At 32.6% G+C, this 21,256-nt stretch overlaps 1 protein-coding gene across 1 annotated transcript; it reads left to right on the top strand.

Moving 5' to 3' along the window:
* The first annotated feature begins 136 nt into the window (after positions 1 to 136).
* T48 (FU domain-containing protein T48) lies at positions 137 to 20,852 on the top strand. The gene is made up of 5 exons (XM_033350562.2): positions 137 to 392; positions 19,203 to 19,521; positions 19,605 to 19,757; positions 19,827 to 19,971; positions 20,215 to 20,852. Exons 1-5 carry the CDS (start codon positions 305 to 307, stop codon positions 20,827 to 20,829), a joined length of 1,320 nt encoding a protein of 439 aa, XP_033206453.1. The 5' UTR covers positions 137 to 304; the 3' UTR covers positions 20,830 to 20,852.
* Positions 20,853 to 21,256: the final 404 nt, after the last annotated feature.

Genomic DNA, 21,256 nt, shown 5'->3' with positions numbered 1-21,256 from the left:
TTTATTTGAATGTTTGTGCGAAGTCATACGTCGCGCTCAATGCGCCATCTTGAAATTCAAAGAAAGGCATGCAATGTTGTATGTCTTATCCCCAATATATCAATGGTTTTAATCTTCCTGTCATTGGTCAGGGAACGAGAAAGTCTTCCCACTTCCCACTTTCTAGTAGGATGTAGGATTAGTTTCTTCAGTATGCTACTGACTGCGGTGAGAGATGGACGTGTTGTGTGGTGATTGTATGGTGTTTGAGTTTTCATGAAGTTTTGTAACTTTTGCATCGACATAGAAATTATGTCGATTCAAAATGGGTAATTTACCAACGCTAGTGAAGTTTAGTGCGGCACTTCTCTCCTGCATTTTGGATTATACGCGGGCTGATAACGAATTACAAGGTAATAAAAATCTTCTGTATATCTATATTATGGTGTTCCAAACATCAAGCACACGTGGTTATCCTAATCTACTTGATTCCTACTGTCGTTTACTGACATTTAATATTTTGGCGCCCTTGCTTTCCGTCAAATCCACTTCAGAACACTTAAGTTAATAAGCTTGAAAGATGAATCAACCGTTTGTCAACATTGCATACTGGCTCTTATTTTTTAAATGATAATCCATAATTGAATTTTAATTTTCTTTAAAGAAATTTAAATTTGTTCTTTAAATTTTAATTTTATTTAAATTTCCCATGTTACAAAGTATACAATTACATTTTTAGATTGTACTTTTTGACTAAATCTTGTTTATTTAATTAACGAATCCGAGTATTAGTTTGTATTGCATTACTATGCCTATTTCATATCATGAAAAGTGTTCTTTTTCACTGCATACCTATTAAACACAACAGTAATCGAGTCCAGTTCATCTCGAAGCTAATTGTCGTACAATGCTTGCGAGTTCGTAGGCGCACTATACCAGAAATCCTCCTTTCATATCAACCCTGTTTCCTTAGTGTTCATTGTAGTGTTGTCATGCTAACAATTATTCGTAGAATTATTTATTAACAATTATTTTCATAAAAGGATGTTTACATCTAAAAATAATTAAATAGAAATATATGTATTTAAATAAGAATTTTTAAACAGTAAATATGTGTAACTTATCTGTATTTGTGTGATCTAAACTGTCGATACATTTTCAATATTTAGAAAAATTCCGAGTAATCTACATTCTTACCTTCTGTTTCCTATTTTATTCTGAAATGTTAATAAAGTGATAGCAAAAAGGTAGTAATTAAAAAATGCATATTACAGTGATAAAGAAATTATTGATATATCAATTATATGATTTTAATAGGAAATGTCAATGAATATAACTTAGTGTCTAATTCTACGTAAAATATTTATTCGCAAGTATTTTTTGGACATTGTCATGTTTTTAAGAGCTTTCTAGAGTTTAGCAGAATTAATTCTCGCACATTCTAATACTCACTGCATAGTATGCATATTTTATTTCTAACATGTTCAATAACAAACAATCTTGTCATTATAAAAGTGTTGCAGTAAAACATTTGAAAACTGATGAGTCCACGAAATATTTTAATTGTTTTCATAACTGAAATACCTTTAGATTTTCTATAGAATTTATAGGACGTAAATACATCTTATTTTTAAATAACTTTCTAGGATAAAGTTAGGAAGGCTTAAATCAGTCGAATGAGCGCACTAATCAAGGTGTTCATAACACAATTGTTATCGTAATTGTAAATTTCTTTGAGATCCTAACTATGATTATTTGTGAATTATTTCTGTAATGTTTGTATAAAATTTATGTTATTAACGTTGCTGCAAATTATACAAAAATTTCAGCTTTATAATATTCATAAAAATTTTCTTTTATCGAAGATAAGAATTAAAAAGATTAGTATCAACAATTAATTACAAACAATTAATTAATTACAAATTTTACAAAAATTCTTATCGTAATTGCTTCGATTGAATAACAGCGAATTGTATGTTCTAAGAAGAGAAAAAAAAGAGATGTGAAGAAGTTCAGTAATAGAGGTGTGCCATTAATCAAGCCAAATGATACTAAACCGATGTTTGGCTTGTTTGTGCAAGTGAAAGGAAACGAGGATCGTTTTTACGTAGTTGGAACTCGGTTGTGTACGAGCTCTAGGTTAGAGAAGGCTGTGCTCACCGGCCCTGACCAGGACGGACCACCACCGGGCACAGGAGCGTAGATGCAGGGGAAAGGTATAGCCATAGCTCTAGGATGGAAGTGCCTCCGTGAAACCTTCTAGAAGCAAATCGCGGCATTTGCCGTCACTTTTAACATAGTTGTACATATGTCTACTCATTGAAAATTTTCATTTCGATCCTCTACATACCATGAATCATTCAGGAAACCGAGATAAAGTATTTCAAAGAGATATGTACTAGCAATTCTTTAAACAACGTAGTTTAAACTGGCGTAGGTTTTTTCTTTGAGGTATAGTTCACTTGTGCGCAAGTGTATATACACATACACGAATACACGTATGAAAGTATACTCTCATAATTTAAATAGCAATTAAATTATTGAATGATAAATTCAATCCAGTGTCCGAATAGTTTCGTTGTTCGTTCTATACGAGTTCATCAGTCATGCTAATTGTTTCCACCGGACACATACCAATTAATCGGTTGAGCTCGTAACTTTCGCTGAATTCCTTAACAGGTTCACGATATTACTTTAAAGATTCGTTATTCATTTCGTATAATGTTCGAAGCTTTCGTAATTCGAATTCTCCTAGTTAATATTTATCAAGCCTAGGCGCGAGAGTGACTTTGTAATTTTTTCGAAGGAACGATGTTTGCTTGGTATATACGGTGATGTGAAAGAATATCTATAGTCGATAATTTAATTACGTCGCAATTAAAAATTTGATTATTATAACGAGGAATAAAAATTTACACTTATATACATTTAAGTCGTTTTATTTATTTTACTCGTAAATTTCATTCATAATGGAGGTGTGATCGTAATACCTGTATCCTACTTACGTAGAACGTAGAAGAACGTAGAAGCAATGGATTTTTGAGGAGCACGTGAAAACATGCAAAGTAGAAGAGGGATAGTGAAAGGTACGCACGAAAAGTATTTGCACCTACACCAACCTCACTGTTCCAATGAAAATGTTAGTACTTAAAACGCGTAACTATTTCGTCAGATGTGAAATATGGAATAAATTTTTACCTAATTCTATGGTAATATATACGGCAGCGTAAAATTTTCGAAAAGAAATTGGTTACGTAAAGTTGAAAAGGAAAATGCTTATTACGACATAATTATTACGTAATGTATTATAATTTATATTTACGATGCATATTTGTGCAATACAGGGGACATATATTTGATTCTTGTAAATCGCAGAGATTATCGAAACGATTATGTAATTAGGTAAAACATTTGTAAGAAACGTGCTACTGTTAATTAATTATCGATCGTAACATCCTTTCCCTAATGAAGAATAAAAAACATCGTGCATCTTATCTGATGAAACGTTCGTTCGTTTTCCGCGAAGCGTGCAAAAATGAAATTGAACGTTTATTTATTTAGATTTCTCTCTCTGTTCGACTGTTATTTTTAAGCTAAATCGGAGCTAACAGACAATTCTAGGGCACAATGAGAGACGTATACCTTGCTAAATAAAAGATATCTTGCGATTGCGCAATTTCTTTTGCCTCGGTGTAATAGTTTTTTTCCTTTCTGTAATCTCCTTACAATGATTTTAATTAACGTCACCCATAAAGATTTTCATCTGTAGATCAAGAGTTACAATTATGTTACGTTGCAATATTATGTAATAACACATAAGAAATATTTATAAAACAACGATGCCAAGTTACTTGGTGTCTACAATCCTACCAGTAGCGTCAATTTCAATCGCGTACAATTTTGCCATCTTGTATTAGCTTGTCCGAAAAGTTTCTTTCGTTTTATAAGGAAATAATAGACGCACAATGTTTTTTGTTTTATATTAGTTTATTGAGTTATGCACGAACGGAATGGATCATAACTAATTCAATAAAATAATATAAAACAGAAATTGTTATGAAACGAAAGAAACTTTTCGTAAAACCTAATATATTTTTAACAGACATCACTGTTCACAGTATTTTCCTTCGCGTCATATTCAATAATTTTCTCGATTAGTTTCATAATAAAGTAATTATACTTTAGCGAAGAGTTTCACGCTTAACGAGTATTGCAAATCCTCGTATCCCTTTCTCTATAATCATTTTGCATACTAAATACATAGGTATTTTACTTTATTGCCTTGAACAATATATGATATTTATAATACGTCTATCTGTAGACACAATTGAAATACGAATAAATGTCCATGCGTTTGAAAGGAGACACCTGTATTTCTTAAGAAACGCCACACGTTTATTCAACGTAATAATATTTGAATTTTTACTTAGTGAGGTAATGGTGCGAGATGTTTAACTGTGCGTTCATTGCAAGAATTATAATTAATCCTGGTGAATTTATCGTTAGTCTTTCTTAATATCTTTAACGTTGAACGGAGTTTAACATTATATCGTAGTTGCGAGGATATTTCGTTTTCCTTTTTTTCTTATGTCTTTGCGACTGTCAGTAGTTATGATGAAAGCGAAACTTGTACGTAAATACTTGCAACTTTTTATATCACATTACAAGTAGAAAGCAGGTACCTACTAGTTACCTGTACAGACTAAATTACTGGTAATTTCTATCGTAACAGTGCTACAGCGTCTAATGCGTTACTAACTAACAAGTTTCATTATAAAGTAATTTTTATGATGTCTAATAATTTAAAGTATATTTTGATTATACATAGTATAGGCTCGTAGTAATAAATTTCAAAGAACATTAAGAAGTTGGAAAGCAATGACAAGTTTTATGAAAATTGCGATTTAATCTGTTCAATAATTATTATATCTTTCTAAAATAAATATAGAATATTCTATCATAAATCTACTTTCGTAAATGCATAAAAACCTTGTTAAATTATTAGAAATTAGTCAAAAAATTATTTTCGATTCCTTAATGCGCATAAAATAACATGCAATTTCTAAATATTTTCTTTACGTTTTTCGTAGTTCATCTATTTCATATATTCCATTAATAGTAAAAAAATTGACGAGCAACGATTCAGCTGATGATTAGCATTAGAAAACTCTCTCTTTGTTGCGTTAAGTCGTTTGATCCCGGTATAATGGAATATCGGATATGCTGTGATCATAAAGAAATAAAATAAAGTACGTATATAGCAGAAAATGTGCATGTGTATATGTAAATGTAATGTAAATAAATGTAAATGTATATATATATATCCACTATTGTTCGATATGTTTTGTAATAAAATTTTGCAATAGTTAGTCAATTAATGAGCAGGTGCATTTTCCTGGCACATTATGATTCATTCTCTCGTTGGAAAATTATTCTCCCTCTAATTCATCGAGCATGTCCGGGGTTAGCACTGTGAGTTTAGTCTTCCATCATATACACGTGCCATCAGTGGATCGCTGATAGTCCGATAAGCGGTGGCATCCTGTGAGCGAAGCGTGCTTAATATAGTACCATAGCTATCATTTAGATGAAAAGATTACTCCAGAGCTTTTTTAATTAGCAGAATCATGTGCGACTGTCGTTTTACAATTATTGTTTCATATGCATCGATACTCTCTACGATTCGCTCCTGATACAGAGTATAACCGTAGAAGACGATTCTTTGTATACTTTAATGGTATAACGATCATGTTATCACGTGAATAGAAATGTCTGTGAATAGAAAATCTTTTTTAATTAAAAGGATCGATTTTCATTCAACGATAAGTCGAATTTTTCTAACTACTAGAATACATTATTATTTAATGTCCTATTCAGAACAAATTGTCCTTTTTTTAGATTCTCGCTTTGAAATAAACTTTGAAATAAATCGTTCATTCCGTTATATCATACGTTTTACGTTTTGAATTTTATTCCACTCCACTAAATCTTTACACCACCGTGGTCACTTTAATTAAAGCAATTACGTATCACCAGTTGAATTACTTGCGTGCACCACTGCCGTAGAAATTACATACCCAGTGCAACCAGGTCAGAACTCCTATTTTAAATCAGTGAGTGCGCGTACGCATTTGTAAGCACATAATTCGCGGATCAAGAATAATATGTTGTATTACGATGGTTATTGAATTGGTTGAAAATTGTCCCTGTATCAATTGATAATATAGAAACGAGAATAAATGTCATTCAGATTCTGTGGGATTAATAAGTACTTTAGACACCGATACTCGCTGCTACTACGTTCCGTGAAGTTGAAAGGAAATAACATAAGAAATAATTTAGATCCACTTAGAAATCAGACCAGAAAATAGCTGTAATTTCTTGTACATAGGTCAACGTTGAGACGGCAAACAAGAATTTTAGATTACGAAGATTATGAATATTAGAGAATTATGTCATTTATCGTAGTATCGTTTCCTTACTCGATGATTAAACGAAATAAACGTATAATTATATTTATCAAATGTAAAGATACTTTTGTCCAATTTTTCCTCATTTCACGAAAGAATTCACTTGTATTACTTTTCCATTGAACTTTCCAATTAATCATCGCTCGACGATCGAACGAAAGGCTAGCCAGTCGTAACTACAGTTCTAGCAGGTTCGTTAAGGTCATGCGCTGGTTTCTTATCTAGAACTATACTCGATCTCGAAGGCACCGTAGGTAAGCGGAATCTAGACTTTTTCGATGCGGCGAGCTGCTAGTAGAAAGGGAAGTGGGAACAGTAGTCTGTGCACCGAACTACCATTTGATTTTCCAAGGTACCGTTTTCTTCCACGAAACTAGCCTGATCCATCAGAGTCTGGGTGCAGGGCAAACTAACTCCTACCCACATAACAAGACTCGCATTTTCCAAGTATGTATATCCACAGCTCGTGTACAACGTGGAATTCTTCTTTTTCTTTCTCTCTTTCTTCCTTACTGTTCATCTACTCACAGTATATACCAGTACAGGTACATAGTTCCGATGGTCCCGAGTTGAACAAGTGAACAATGTAAATATATTTGAACGTTTATGCGATCGCATGCGACCGACTTCAGCGGAAGTATCACGCATAGTATTCTGGAAATGCATTGCTGGCAAGTGTGTTCGTTGTTTAGGTGTTCTCGTTGTCCTTTTCCGTGATCGTTGCATTTATGGTGAATTTGTGTTGACTATCTTAATTAGTGAGCTAGTTGGTTGATGATATCTATGTACGTAATGATATTTTAATAATATTTAATTATCCACGCGTTTCTTGTGACTGTAATTTCTCAAATAATATTTAGATTTTTCTTCAGTCTTTGACCTGTTAACTGCGGAGTTTAGTTTCAAAAATTCCTTAGGGGGTGTGCAGATAAAAGCAAGCAACGACAGATATACACGTCGACCGCAGGACGAATGCTCCTATTATAAATTGAAAAAGGTAAGCAAAACGTGGAAGGATTACATTTTTATTCGATAAAAAGTTAACGATTCATTGTTGAAAAAAGATATTGTTATTAAAAACTTAAAAATTGTCAAAAAATAATAAAGCAAAACGTTTCGAGGAATAGCCGATGCATTGGGGAAAATAATGAACCCAATTTATAAAAAGCAATATACAGAACATAACCGATATGCGAAAGAGAATAATCAAATAATCAAACTTTTTTTTTCAAACTTTTTTTTTATTTTATTTTTGTTAATAAAATATATAACAGTTTTCCTGGAAGTACAAAGGAAACATACCGCTAAATTTCATTTATATTACTTTTTACTAAAATTTTGAGTTTTTATAGTTAATGGTTTTTATAGTAAATTTGGAATGAAAACTTTATTATCGATAATAAAGTTTAGGATAAATTTTTGCGCGATAGTCGAATATAATTCAGCAAATTATTCGGCAGTATTATTATTCAGCAGTTTCGTAACGGAACATGAAGACACAGAATTTGACATATGTACAACAGAGTGACTCCCCTCTAAAGAAAGCAGTAAGTTTATCATCCAAATGCAGGTTTTTACGAGGCACTGAGGCAGTCTTACTATCGGCATCCGGCCTGACAACTTCCGTCTCGGCTCTGGTAACTCATCGTCAGTGGAACATCTGCATCCTTCTTCAGTCTACCGCTTCGTCATTTTCCGTTCCTCTTATCCTCGACTATCTCGTTACCTGCTATAAAGAACTTTAATTCGCTGAGAACAGTTTCGAAATACAATACTCGTGCGATGCAATAAAATAACGTTTGCCTCGAATTTCTGCGAAAAATGATTAATCTATGATCTACTTTTCAAGCATATTAACAGGCGATTACCTTTAAATATCTCAGTTTGGAACATAAATTGTAAATGTAGTATTTCGCCAACGAAAATATTGTATGCAGGTAAATACATAGTTTGATCTAGTTTTACACAACGCGAAGTAGATGAAAAAACATAGTTTTTACAATTACAATTAGCGAAGAACTCTATCAAATGTAGGGTCAGAATCATAAAAGTAGCGGAAAGAAGTTAAGATAGCATACAAATAATTATAATTGTCGAGTATATTCAATAAAAGAAAAATGAAAAGTAAGCTATCCATAGAAAAGAGATGTCGTAAATATTTCTCAGTTATACGTGTAAATAATACATATTTGAAATTATTCAAAGTTTACATTTCTGATGATTAGGGATTGACAGTAATTAGCAATGCATTGAATTATCTCTCGTTGAGCTGAGAAAAATATGAGCTATTAAATTATGTATGCATCTATAATAGGTGTTTGCAATTGTTATGCGAACGACGGCATTGGATTACGAGCCGATTCTGTTCTGTGAATCTATTCTGAAGATCGTTACCCATATTTGAAAGTACAGTTTAACCGATATTCTGTATATACGTGTAACGGTGTCGTGTGAATGGAAGAACGTATACGTTCATTAAGAAATACGTTGTTCTTTCATCGGAATTTTCCTCATAACGATATATTGCTACAAGATATATCTATATGCAGTTTTTTATTCTTCCTTTTTTTCGACCTACAGTATCAACATCATCTTTCGTTATACTTTCACTAGTATTTTTTCTTCTTCTTTTTTTAATTATTTGAACTCAAGCAATTTGAAACCATTTTATCAACGCGTACCTGTCTTTTTTTTTTTATTAGATCATTTGAAATCTTAATGAACCTTTATTTCTGTTTACATTTTTAACTAACTTGAAACATCCTTTCATCCTTCCATCTTTCTTCTCATTAGTCATATCGCTTGACATCAGTCAAGTCGCTTGAATTCAAATAATTAATTTGAACGAGGCTTTAATGGCATCAAGATTCTGATTATGTATTTATGACCGGAAGTACGTATACGTATACATGTACATGCTTAAAAACAGCCGGTAGACATTTTTCAACTCCGTGCCATTTCTCCATAGAAATTTATCTCTACTTACATGACTTACTTGACATAAAATATCTTATCAAATTTCCATCCTTTTCCTCGTAAAGTCTCTTAAACTCGTGTAACTCGATCAATCCGAACAAGACTTTAATGCATCAAGATTCTGGCTACCAGAGCGTTTATGCAGGTTCATATCTTCATGAACATACTTGGAAAGAATGAAAGCTAAGCAGTCATCTGTTTCAGCTACCAAATATTACGCCGATCGCTGCACTTCGGATATTTTATACATCTCTGCGCATTGTGTCTATCCCGTGCGCTTTTCCACCTGTAAATTTCTCATACACGCATAAACATCTGCAATCTACCGATTACTTATGACGGGAAATACGTGTGTATGTGAATATCCTCGAATCAGCTGGTAAACATTTTTCAACACCTCCAGGCCATTCAAGATTTTACACCTGTGCGTTTCCCCTCTCGATTTACCGGCAAGCGGATTCTCGCGTAGCGAGGCAAATACCCGGGGAAAATGAATTCGAAAACGTGAAGCGGGATGCGGATTCATTGTTATGCGGACAACGTTGCTAGGTCACCGGTGCATTTTACGCGACAATGCCCCAGGGTTCTTCTCCTTCTTAGCTTCGACGTCTCTCTCATTCTTCGCTCTATTCCCCTCCCTACGTTTTACTTATTATTATTTCACGGGATCGGGCCACGAGTTATAACTGTACATTTCTGTGGTGCCGGGATAGGTCTTGGCATTAACTAAGTTACGTAATGACTGGTTTCCTCGGAGAATGAATACTCGGTGCGCGACCTGCCTCTTTTTCCCTCTTCGCGGCGCGGCATCGAGACCGCTCGCTTCGGGGACCACGCAAGTAAATCCCGATGTACAGTTACTTATTTGTACAAACACGAGAAACTCGAGCGACGATACCACCGGTCAACGGACCCAAAACGCGTCTATCCTTTTGCGTTGGTCGTTCGAGTGACGTTACGTTGCATAATAAATTAGATCGATGATCTTTATGCATTCATGGGACATTTGAAGGTGCGAAAGGACACAGGATACGCGCAATATGCAGAATTGTTATTGGTTATTAATATTTAGTAGAAACGTTAACGTTTAGTAGTTATAGAAGCGATTTTTTACCCAGGTTTTGTTCGTTTCATAATCGTAAAGAAAATAACGTAAAAACTAGGTTTCTGTACGTTGCACTTTTAATTAAAGAACTTTGGTTAAATCAGCCATTTTCAACAAAATCATATACGAATGAAAATAATTGTCGAAGGCTTTGTCGCTTTAAAATGTTAATTGAACGGTGAGATCCCAATGTACGTATACTGTTATATTCTAGTCATGCGCGCAGTACTCAATCGAGGCTAGCCGACTACAACGACACGATTAGGATTCCGATAGAATTTGGTCGCTTCCTGGTACTACAGTAATCTCGTCATTTTGGTGCCAAAGAAATCCGAAAGCTAGTTCCTAAGTATCGCTTTACAATGTTGTATCGAGATTTGCCAAACAGGGGAAACTTTACGCGATCACTATGAACGTAGAAACAAAAATGGTTTCTTACTTGCGTGGTTTTTGTCAACATTTAATCGACTATATGTAACTTCGTCAATGTTTGATCGACTATAAATCTGTTTACTTTCATAAACAATAACGCCTACACAAATATCGAATTGCTTGTACGTTTTATATTTTATCGTCTAAAAGAGTTTTGGTTGAAGCGTGTATTATATTTCTACAGTATTTCTACTTTCACGTGCCTAATTAATTTTATGTTCCTTCTGTTTTTGCAAATTTCGATATGATAGTCATCTTAACAATGTAGTATAGATTTGATAAAATCTTCCAGTGAAATGTTATTTTATCAAAACAATAATCAGTGAAAGTTTCGAAAAGCTTCAATTAATGAAGCTAATTTAAGCGAAGGATCCTAAACGATTGTTTTCAGCATGCTTCTGTACAATGGTATTAAGAAGTCAGTGTTCTCTTTCCTCATTAAAAATTAAATTTCTATTACCAGAGGACAATTACAAATTAAAAATTCCCAATTCTCTTAATTTCGCGTAGAAATTTAATAGATTCATTACAATGCCTTTTAAAGACTTTTTGTAACGTAAAACACATACCCAGATAAAGGCTCATTTTCTTTGCGTTACGTATCTTTTTAAATAGCCCCATACATTTTAATTTCTTTGATACAAGTCATAAACTCTCTCTCTCTCTCTCTCTCTCTGGTATCTTCATAGAACCGACGAATACCTTTACAATACCGATCAACGCGTAATTTCTTCGTCTCTTTTAATTTACGTATCGTTTAGCCGTTTTCACTATAGTACAAAGACGTTACTAACAATAGTTAGCATCTATGATGATTATACACGGTCGTTGCATTGAAACCTTTTGTACGTTTCTACAAAATACAGCTAGCAATTAGCATGGACCGATGTAAATGGCGTGACAGCGTTTAATTATATCAATTCACCAAGTATTTCACAGTCTGGTTGAAGATCTCACGAAGTTTCTCCTGGTTTAGACATTGATTGTCGCACGGTGACCGAGGAACTTCCACTTTGCGAAACGGGAACGGATTCCGCAACGAGGAAACGTTTAGGAGAGAGAACTCGGTTCCTACTTTGGCAATGATGCAGATTGTCGTTCTAGATAGCTAAATTGACCGTGGGTATGTGGAAAGCTCTCGTACGCGGCTAAATGACAATTTCTCTTTCACCAATTGGCCGAAAACGAACTCGTGTGCGATCAAAACTGGGTTACTTTTAGCGATGCTCTCTAAATCAATGATCGATGACGATTGTTAGCTTTCTTTTCTGCTTTTTTTGTTATATCAAGATCACAGTAAAGAAACGCGATAAAAATACTTTTTTGTCGACTTCTGTTACTTTAAAGCCATTTTTGAGTAAAAGGGAACGTTTTTCCAAAAAGTAGTAGAAAATGAAAAGGACTTGTTAGGTAAAAAATTGACAAAGTCTAATAACTTTCGATATTTCAATATCGCGACAAGCGATATTTATAAAATTACGAAGAAGATCAAATAAATTCTGAATTTTGAAATTGTTCTGCTATAAAAAAAAGGATGATTCCTTTTTACTCCTCGTATCAGAAAGCGATTTTTCCTACGACGAGAAATTGTTCAAGCGAAAAGTACATTTCTTCTAAACTAATTATGATACATTTTCTAACATGTAAGTTTATAGTTACATGGAAATTGCGTAGACTGCGTTCCTTGCCGGAAGGGATAATCGGTTAAAATATAAAGATACGGATCATTTTGCAACTAGGCAAAACCGTAGAACGTAGTTCTACGAAATGTTAGCCTGAAATATAAAAGACCAGAACTTTCTCCCAATGCTCACCGATCGTTGATGCGAATTCACATGAAATACTGGAAAGTGAGTTTTACATTCTTTGTCCAAGTGTCACGATACGATTCATCGGTCTGATAAAAGTTAATGAAATTTACATGTTGTCAAAGAACGACGAAAAGCTTTGTTAAAAAATATCTTTAAGGTATTGAAACTAGTATACGTTGCTTGTTTCTGACTCAGTTTAATATAATATAATATAATATAATTTTCTATGTGGCTGTCAAATGTTTGGAAATAAGTTTAACTATTTTTAAATCCATAAAAATTACTTCGATGATCTGTTTCTCTATTTTACACATCAGAAAGTTATAAAAACTTACAAACAATTTCAATTGTGATAATTCGTTTAATTATCGAATCGGAAGAATATACATTAAATAATCTGTTTAATAATAGAGTATTGTTATTTAAACTACTGACAAAATGGAATAAGTTTCGCTTATTTTGTTCCATCGAATAGCTCGTCAAAACTCCTCTTTCATCTTCTTGAAAATTTCTCTAAAAATCTGCTATAATTGGGTTGCATAATGTCTATTAATGATCCGTTTAATCGAAGAATGAAAATTTAATTGGCAGCAACTCGATTATATCTATATGCATATAGCACTTACGTATGAGCGTTCTTCCTTTTTATGTCGAAAGAACACGATGATCGTCAGTCAGATCGCTGAACAAAAGCGTTGCATCAGTGACGTAATGCATTTATGCGATAATACAGTGGCATAAGTGAACTTACCGTGCATGATGTCAGTAAAGCGTAATGACGGTTCAACATTTAACAACGTGAAGTTTCTTAACAGAAATGCTAATTGCTAGATACAATTTCGAATTTATATTACGAGACATATCAGGACAATGATGCGTTTAATACCCTTACGGTATAAAACAGTGAATCTATATCAGTAAACGATATAATTTGAAATTTGTATTATAATCTGCATTTGATTTTTTAAAATATATAACAAACTTAACAAATTAATTATAAAAAGATATGACAAATTTTATTAATTCGATAAAAATTTGTAAATCGTGTCGACGAGATATTTTAATATTAAAAAACGAAGAATCGTTTACAACGACGGCATAAATATATTTCTGTATAAGAAAGAAGAAAGAAAAATTTCAGGCATATAACAATCGTCTATTCGAACAATCTAACAATTTAAAACCTACTATATGTACTTTTTATTCAATCCCATATAACACTTATCGCTACCATAAATTCTTTTCATTGTTAAAACAATTCAGATTTGGGCGACAATCGTTGATGAACGGTCGCGATAAAATGGAAGAACAGCCATTGCCGGATATTTATGGAAAAGATGCGCTGCTGACACAGTACCGCTTGTTCTACGCGTTTTATGTCAGATCAGACGCGTAAACGCGCGTACGCACGCGCCAGTCACGAGCATCTGCTTGCTATCCGGCTCCATTTACCAATTGTGCTCGTTAATTTCACGACACCCCGTTCCTTCGTGCTAATTGGTCGCTTTAATGGATTTCGTGCAGGCTAAAATGTCCAAAAACAGGAATAAACCATCTACAAATTAAACCTGGAATACTTAATTGCTTAGTTAGATGTTAATGAAAATATACCGTAGACATTACGAATTATCAACTCCACCAGAAAATTCTATCTTCCTTCTGAAGCACAAAATTCCCAAACACGAAAAACTATTAAACAACTATCTGAAAAATTATTCCACCTAATTGATCTGTTAGTAATAAAAAATTCATTTCTCTTTAGAGAAGCTTGTATGGAACTATAGACCCGAATTCGATTGAGAAAAAATAAGCACTTTTAAAACAATTTTTAAAATTTCGTTAGTCACGCAAGGAGTTAAAGGTCATCCTATATTAAACTTACTATCTCATTTAGTATGAGAACAGTGGAAGTTATTACATATAACTAGTACGACTTCCTGAACAATTTCTCATAATCTTTTATATTTTATTGTAAAACAACCTGTAATTAAAGGAATCGTTATTGGAATGTTCCATAAAAAAATCATTACACTAAAGCTATTATGCTTTCATTTAAATCAACAATCATTGAATCGTTCCCCGAAGTAATGAAACACGAAGTAGTCCGTAGTGAATTCTCGAGTAACCTAATAACACGAATCTCGGCCGCAGATTACACACGAAAATAATAAAACCTTAAAACTGTTACCGTAACATCGTATAATTATACACGATGATGTACCTCTAACATTTGAATCGTTCCACATTCTGATTCCCTACTGTGAAAACATCGCGAATATCAAGATCTATCGTAAGAAAATTTTTCTAGTGAAACCGTTGCTCGCGATACTTCCTGACCCGTTTTTCCTTTATTCCAAATAAAAGAAAAATTTGGAATTTCATTCAATCAACAACTACGCAGAAATTTATTTTACATCTGGCAAGTGCGACAAAAAAATCCAAAGGAACATTTAAGAAATTAATCTTTGCATTCTACGATAATTTGTCAAATATTGCTTCTATAATTTCTACAAATTGTATAATTTCTTCTTCGACGAAAAATTCTGACTCGTTAACTTGGCGTGACTCGTTAAAAAAAATGATGGACTCTATCTATCTTCTTAAAGTCACACAAAACTTGAAATGAAAGTAACGAAAACTTCACGAATTCATCATCTACATTTGAAATTAACAAGTTATTTCGTTTTCCATTATTTCATATGAAAATACTTTCTTTCTACGCACCAAATGACATAAAAATCGACGATAATGAACTTTACATATGAATTCACACTATACAGTAATCGTTTCTTTCGTAGCTTATACATCTACTCACAATCGTCGAAGAGCGAATGAATTAATTGGATTTGTCTATAGATTAATTATTAGTTGCTTTCACTTGGTTTTTCGGATCGAAGAATGAAGAACCTCCTTTTGACTTTCCCTCGTGCATCCGGTACAGGAAAAGGCTAAACATTCGAGTTCGCCGATTGCATCTTGTATATCGCGAGTTTCGATTTCGCAATAGACTCATTGCTTTAGCTTGCCGACCTCTCAACGTCCTTGCAGCGACTCTCATTAATATATAATTTCATTCCTGAAATTTCATCGTTTATCGGATAGTCTCATGATCGCTTTTTCGACAAATATTTCACTCTTTACAGCGATGAATTCATTGAAGTAGTACTTACAGGCTCGTGTAATTTTTTATCGTTAAAAATAATTTCACGAAAATCAGAATAAACGATTATTGCGTTATTGATTATCGCAGCGTGATATAGCGCTATCAAAATACGAATGCCGCGCACACAGAGGAATAGTTGTAAAATCACTTTTGTGAAAGTAGAAAACACGATGAGTCTAAAAACTACGTTAAAAGTAATAGAGCTGTAACAATATCTGTTATCGTTTTACAACGGAAATCTTAAGAAACTACAGGATAGTCGGTGTAAAAACGTTAGAAAGCGATAATTTCGTTGCAAGAGACTATATTATTTTTGCATTCGAATACAATCGAACATTCCTTAAAAGTGAAAGTACATACGGTTACGAGCGATTTGTGTAAAATTCTGCGATGTACCGAAAAGGAAAATTCTTTTTCCTTCTTTTACTAGTAAAATTTTTTTCTACGATAGTTCGCACGTTTTACTTCCCTTAGCTTGCGCTAATTCACTTTTTATATGGGAGATGTCGGAAAATTGAGAAAATAAAGGGGAGCAAATGAAAAATAAGAAAATAATCAAGGGAAACAACTGATCTTGATCGAACGTCCCTTTCTTATCGTGCATAATAACATTAATGAGTATCTTAATTAATCTCTAGAGGTTGAGAACCTTCTCCAAGGTAAATCACCAACACTTGATGTTACGAGCAGTGCGCCAATAGCAACAAGAGGGGAATGCCGTGCGCGGATCGTTGAAAAGTTTCACCTGACCAGTAATGGTACTTCCTGCTAGTCAGGTGGACTATACGTTGATTCATTGGGGGCATATACCCTTCATTGGATTGCAGTTTTATAGTCGTACAACTTCCACGGGTATACCACCAAGATGATACGCTTAACGCTGCTAAAATCCCGAATACATACCCGATCATATCATCTATTCTTTCTTTTCTTCTTTGTCTATTACTTTGGTTTCATTCTAATTATTTCAATTCTGTTTAAATGAAATTTCTTTACCATCGTTTGTATATATATATAAATTACTTAATTATAGAAACGTGTAGAAGAATTTACAAAGATTTGTATATGATCGCTGTGGTTGTGTTTATATTCATAAACATTTGAATGTTTATGTTCAACTGCTACCAGAAACAAAAATCGAGATAGTATAAAATATAATCAAATTACATTTAAGGTAAGAAATTTAAAAGCGTATTTGACGGAACAGATTTAAATTTAAACTAAATACAGAATAAAATATTCGCGTGTAGATAGGAAATTGAATAAGCAAACAAAGGAACTCTTTAATGTTCATCTACGAGAAATTTCCTTTGCTTTACTCCATCTTGTAATCATTTGCATATCAAAGGGATTTTAAAAGACGTTTTCTCACCTAACTATCGGTACAAGTGCGAACTAAAGATCTGTTTGCTTCAGAGAAACTGGTAATACTGGAACCGTTTTGAATTTTCTGGTTTTCTTTCTGCCAGCTTGCGCGACGTGTCATTTAAAATTAAAAATACCTTTTTTAACCCTCTTTGTCGTTAACCCCCTTTTATACGATAAAGTTGATGAAACAAAATTCGTTATACATATTTCAATTTTTTTTTATTATAGCATTCTTTAACGCCTTGGATTAAAGAAAAATAATATTTTAAATAAGATTAATTGGTATATAATTTTCACATTCAGCTTTATTATATATTAGATATTATGTATCCATATATAGTGTAAGTTTTCTATTTCTAATTGCTTTGGAATTTATATTTGAATCGTGAAGTTATTGACAAAATTCGACATTGTTTCTGCACATGCTCGAAACAATCAACTATTGTAACTAAATATAAGTATTTAGAATCGATATGCGTATTCTATGCTACGTTCAGTTTCACTTATTTCATTAAATATCTATTACTTCGTCTATACACTATCATATATAGTAGAAGAATTTTTTTGCATTGTTTCGTATTAAATTCTATTTATATTTTTCAACTTATTTTCAATTTATATTTTTCATTGTCAAGCATGTCACATATTTATTTAAGTTTTCTACAAAGCTATGTAATTTGGAAATATCTTTTAAATATTTAATTTGTTTATCATTGTAATATCGTTACTTGTTGATACATTGTTATACTGAGCTAAATTAAATAAACTAACATAAATTTGGACCAAACTAAATTCTTTATTGAAATGTTATTGAATTTTCATATGTATAAAAAATTAATTTATAACAATATTAATATAATTACGTATACAAATAAATGTATCTTGCTTTCTACTCTGTGTATATTTTGAAATCTTATCTCAAGCGATGTAAACTTTTTGAGTTTATACATCGAGTGAAGTAAATTTGAGAATTCAAAGTTTAGAATGTGACAAAGGAAGTAGAAACACGAGATAACGTTCTCAACCTAGAGAGAATGTAATCGTTGATCCTTCCGCTACCCTACGAAATGGATGGAACACGTAATCATGAAACCAACAACCGCATTCCTCATATACGTACTAAATAGGCCCTCACAACTGCATAAGGTCTACCTGATACGAGGACTCTGTTTCATTGTATTACGAGTCATTGCTCTTCTTCTTTAGAATACATACCACCACGAAGAATTGTAAAGTTTGCATTAGGTCATCTAATACGTAATACAATTTACTTATTAAACAATATAAAACACAAACAAAAATTCTAAAAATTATATAAATTTTTTATAAATAATACAATAATTAAAAAAATTATGTAATGGAATTGCAATTATAAAGAGAGTTGCGTTAGGGATAAATATATTTCACGTAAAAGACATTTTTGATTCGAATAACGTAATTAAAGATCACTTTATATTAGCATTCCTTATATTTAAGTATATTTAACATTGGTACTTGGCGAGTATGTGTGTCAAGCATTTGGGGCACAGCTTCAGGCTATGGATCATTGATCAACGCAAGAATTCGACTTGCATGTTCTTCTTACGTCCCTCTTACGCGAGATTCATAAAGTGGCACATTTTATTCTAGAAGTATAAAACAGTTCAAGTTATACTTGTTTTTTAATAATATAGCTTTTAGTAAAATGGATAAAATAGTATTTATATTGGATTATTTAAAATAGAAATATATTAAAAATGAATCGTTAATAGCACTACAATGTAGCACTACAAATATATTAATATTATAATTATAAAAATAATTAACATTAAAAAACCATTATATATTTTTGAGTTATTTGATTCTTAAATATTTATTATTATATAGAGGAAACTATTGTACATTTTTTATGATTACAGAATGTGTTGAAGGACACAGTGGCTGCAAGAGATGTAGAGATGGAACATGTGCAAGATGCGCAGTTCTTTTACATCAAGGAACTTGTGTCGATACTTGTCCTCCAGGTCATATTGCAGATTGGTCAACTAGAGATGAATACATGGGCAGAATTTGTAAAGAAACAGGATATATGTTTGGATTTACTGGCAGTCAAGTAGCCATTTTGGTAGGAGTTGTTTCTGGTGCAACTATATGTATTCTGATAATATTATGCGGGGCTATAATTGTACATAGAAGAAAGAAAAAAGCTGCTAAACTAATCCAACAGTTTGAAGACAGGTATTCTTTGCTAAATCTTTAATGTATTGTAAGTGTGATTAAAAATGAATAATATTAAAAATATGATTTAATTTATGTTTTAGTGCAGAGAGAAGAGAATTTTTGAAACATCTTGCAATGCTTAGAGGGGAAGGCAACACGTTTCTTTCTATGCTCAATGACACAAGGAGACAAGTTAGGGAGTTGTACTATTCAGGAAATAATGGAGATGGTGCTGTTGGAATACAAGCCTATAGGTACAATTATGCAATTAGCATAAGCTATCGATTGATATATTCTTTCTTTATTATAATTATGATTTATAGACCAGTTTTGCGGGATTTGGCAAGGATACTGGTTCTTATTAATAGGAGAGACGATGAAATACCAATTCCTCCAGATGATTGGCAAAGACTTTTTTCATGGGCTGAGAGATTATTAAGAAGATACAAAAGGCACAGCTCACCTGAAGTAAGCTAATTTCTTTGTTTAAAACTTATATGAAAAACAAAAATCGAATTCCAAAGAGCTTGTTATTCTAAATTTTGCTTTTTTTCATGCAAGTCTCTAAAACACTTTGGTGAGTCATGCACGTTGAAGGAGTAATTACATATGCATGAGTAAAAAAGAATTTCTTTTAAGTGAAATTATATAAACCAGTAAAAAATTATGTATTTTGTATCAAATTTAAAGGATAACATTTTATACTTCAAGGTGGCTCAACTTATAACATTCTTACAACAACCAACAGCATCCGTCCAAATAAATTCAACACAGCAAGTAACAATCACACAATCACCTCAGCCTTATGAAACAAGAACCACTCCAACCAATCTAACTACATTCCAACCAAATGCACCACTTACAACATTTCAAGCAAGCGACAAATCAAGTATCAGCCCTGCAAGTTCCAGTCTTGGATATATAAAAGATAGCCCTGTGAGCTCCAGCCTTGGGCAAAACAGCTCTGGAGCTTATAACGAGAAACTTAGTCCAAATGGATCTAGCATAGGACAAACAACTCCACTAGTATATGATAACCAAAAACGACTGAAACCTTCGAATACACATTTCCAAGAACTTGCCATTTCCACTTTTAATCATAAATACAATACTGGTGCAACATTAACAGAATCCACTTGTGCAATAGATGAATGCGAGGCAAATGGACTCGATCGTGAATTAAATCCTCAGTGGGAATTTCAAAGTAGTACAGAGGCTGCTAACTATACTATTTTATCAGATTGGTCACCTGCTCGTGAATACCTCATTGATGACTTTACAATTCTCGGTTTCCGACCACAAGATGAAATTACCACGGAATTGTAAATAATATATTATGATATACATAATTTATATATTTCTTTATAGTTTTTGCTCATAAATATATATTTTCTATAAATAAAAAAATTTTCTATTTTATAAATAGGAAATATATATTTCATTTATTTCTATTCTTTCATTCATTCTAAAACTGTAATATCTAAAGCCATAATCGAGAAATATCATGGACTCTCATATTATTGGACTAATTTATTCGTATATAATGCATTTTCAGCCATTCTTATAAATAAAATTTTAAATAAATATATTATTTCTATATCATTCTTTAGACATTCAAGTATATATAAAATATTTCATAATTATTAGGTTGATTGAGACAAGTAAATTTTTCATACCAAAACAAATAGAAAAATTGTACCTAAAGCTTGATTTTCAAGAACCAAAAGTAAAAATTTCCAGCCTATATTTCTAG

Source organism: Bombus vancouverensis, chromosome 4, assembly GCF_051014615.1.
Source record: "Bombus vancouverensis nearcticus chromosome 4, iyBomVanc1_principal, whole genome shotgun sequence".
Taxonomy (NCBI): domain Eukaryota; kingdom Metazoa; phylum Arthropoda; class Insecta; order Hymenoptera; family Apidae; genus Bombus; species Bombus vancouverensis.
The sequence above is the reverse complement of the archived record's forward strand: the minus strand, read 5'-3'. Positions and strand labels throughout refer to the sequence as shown.

Bases quoted from the DNA above. Each gene is read 5' to 3' on its own strand.
- T48 (XM_033350562.2), top strand. From the start codon at position 305: ATGGGTAATTTACCAACGCTAGTGAAGTTTAGTGCGGCACTTCTCTCC. The intron at 19,758-19,826 runs GTACAATTATGC...TATGATTTATAG, and splicing joins GTTGGAATACAAGCCTATAG to ACCAGTTTTGCGGGATTTGG. The intron at 19,972-20,214 runs GTAAGCTAATTT...TTATACTTCAAG, and splicing joins AAAGGCACAGCTCACCTGAA to GTGGCTCAACTTATAACATT.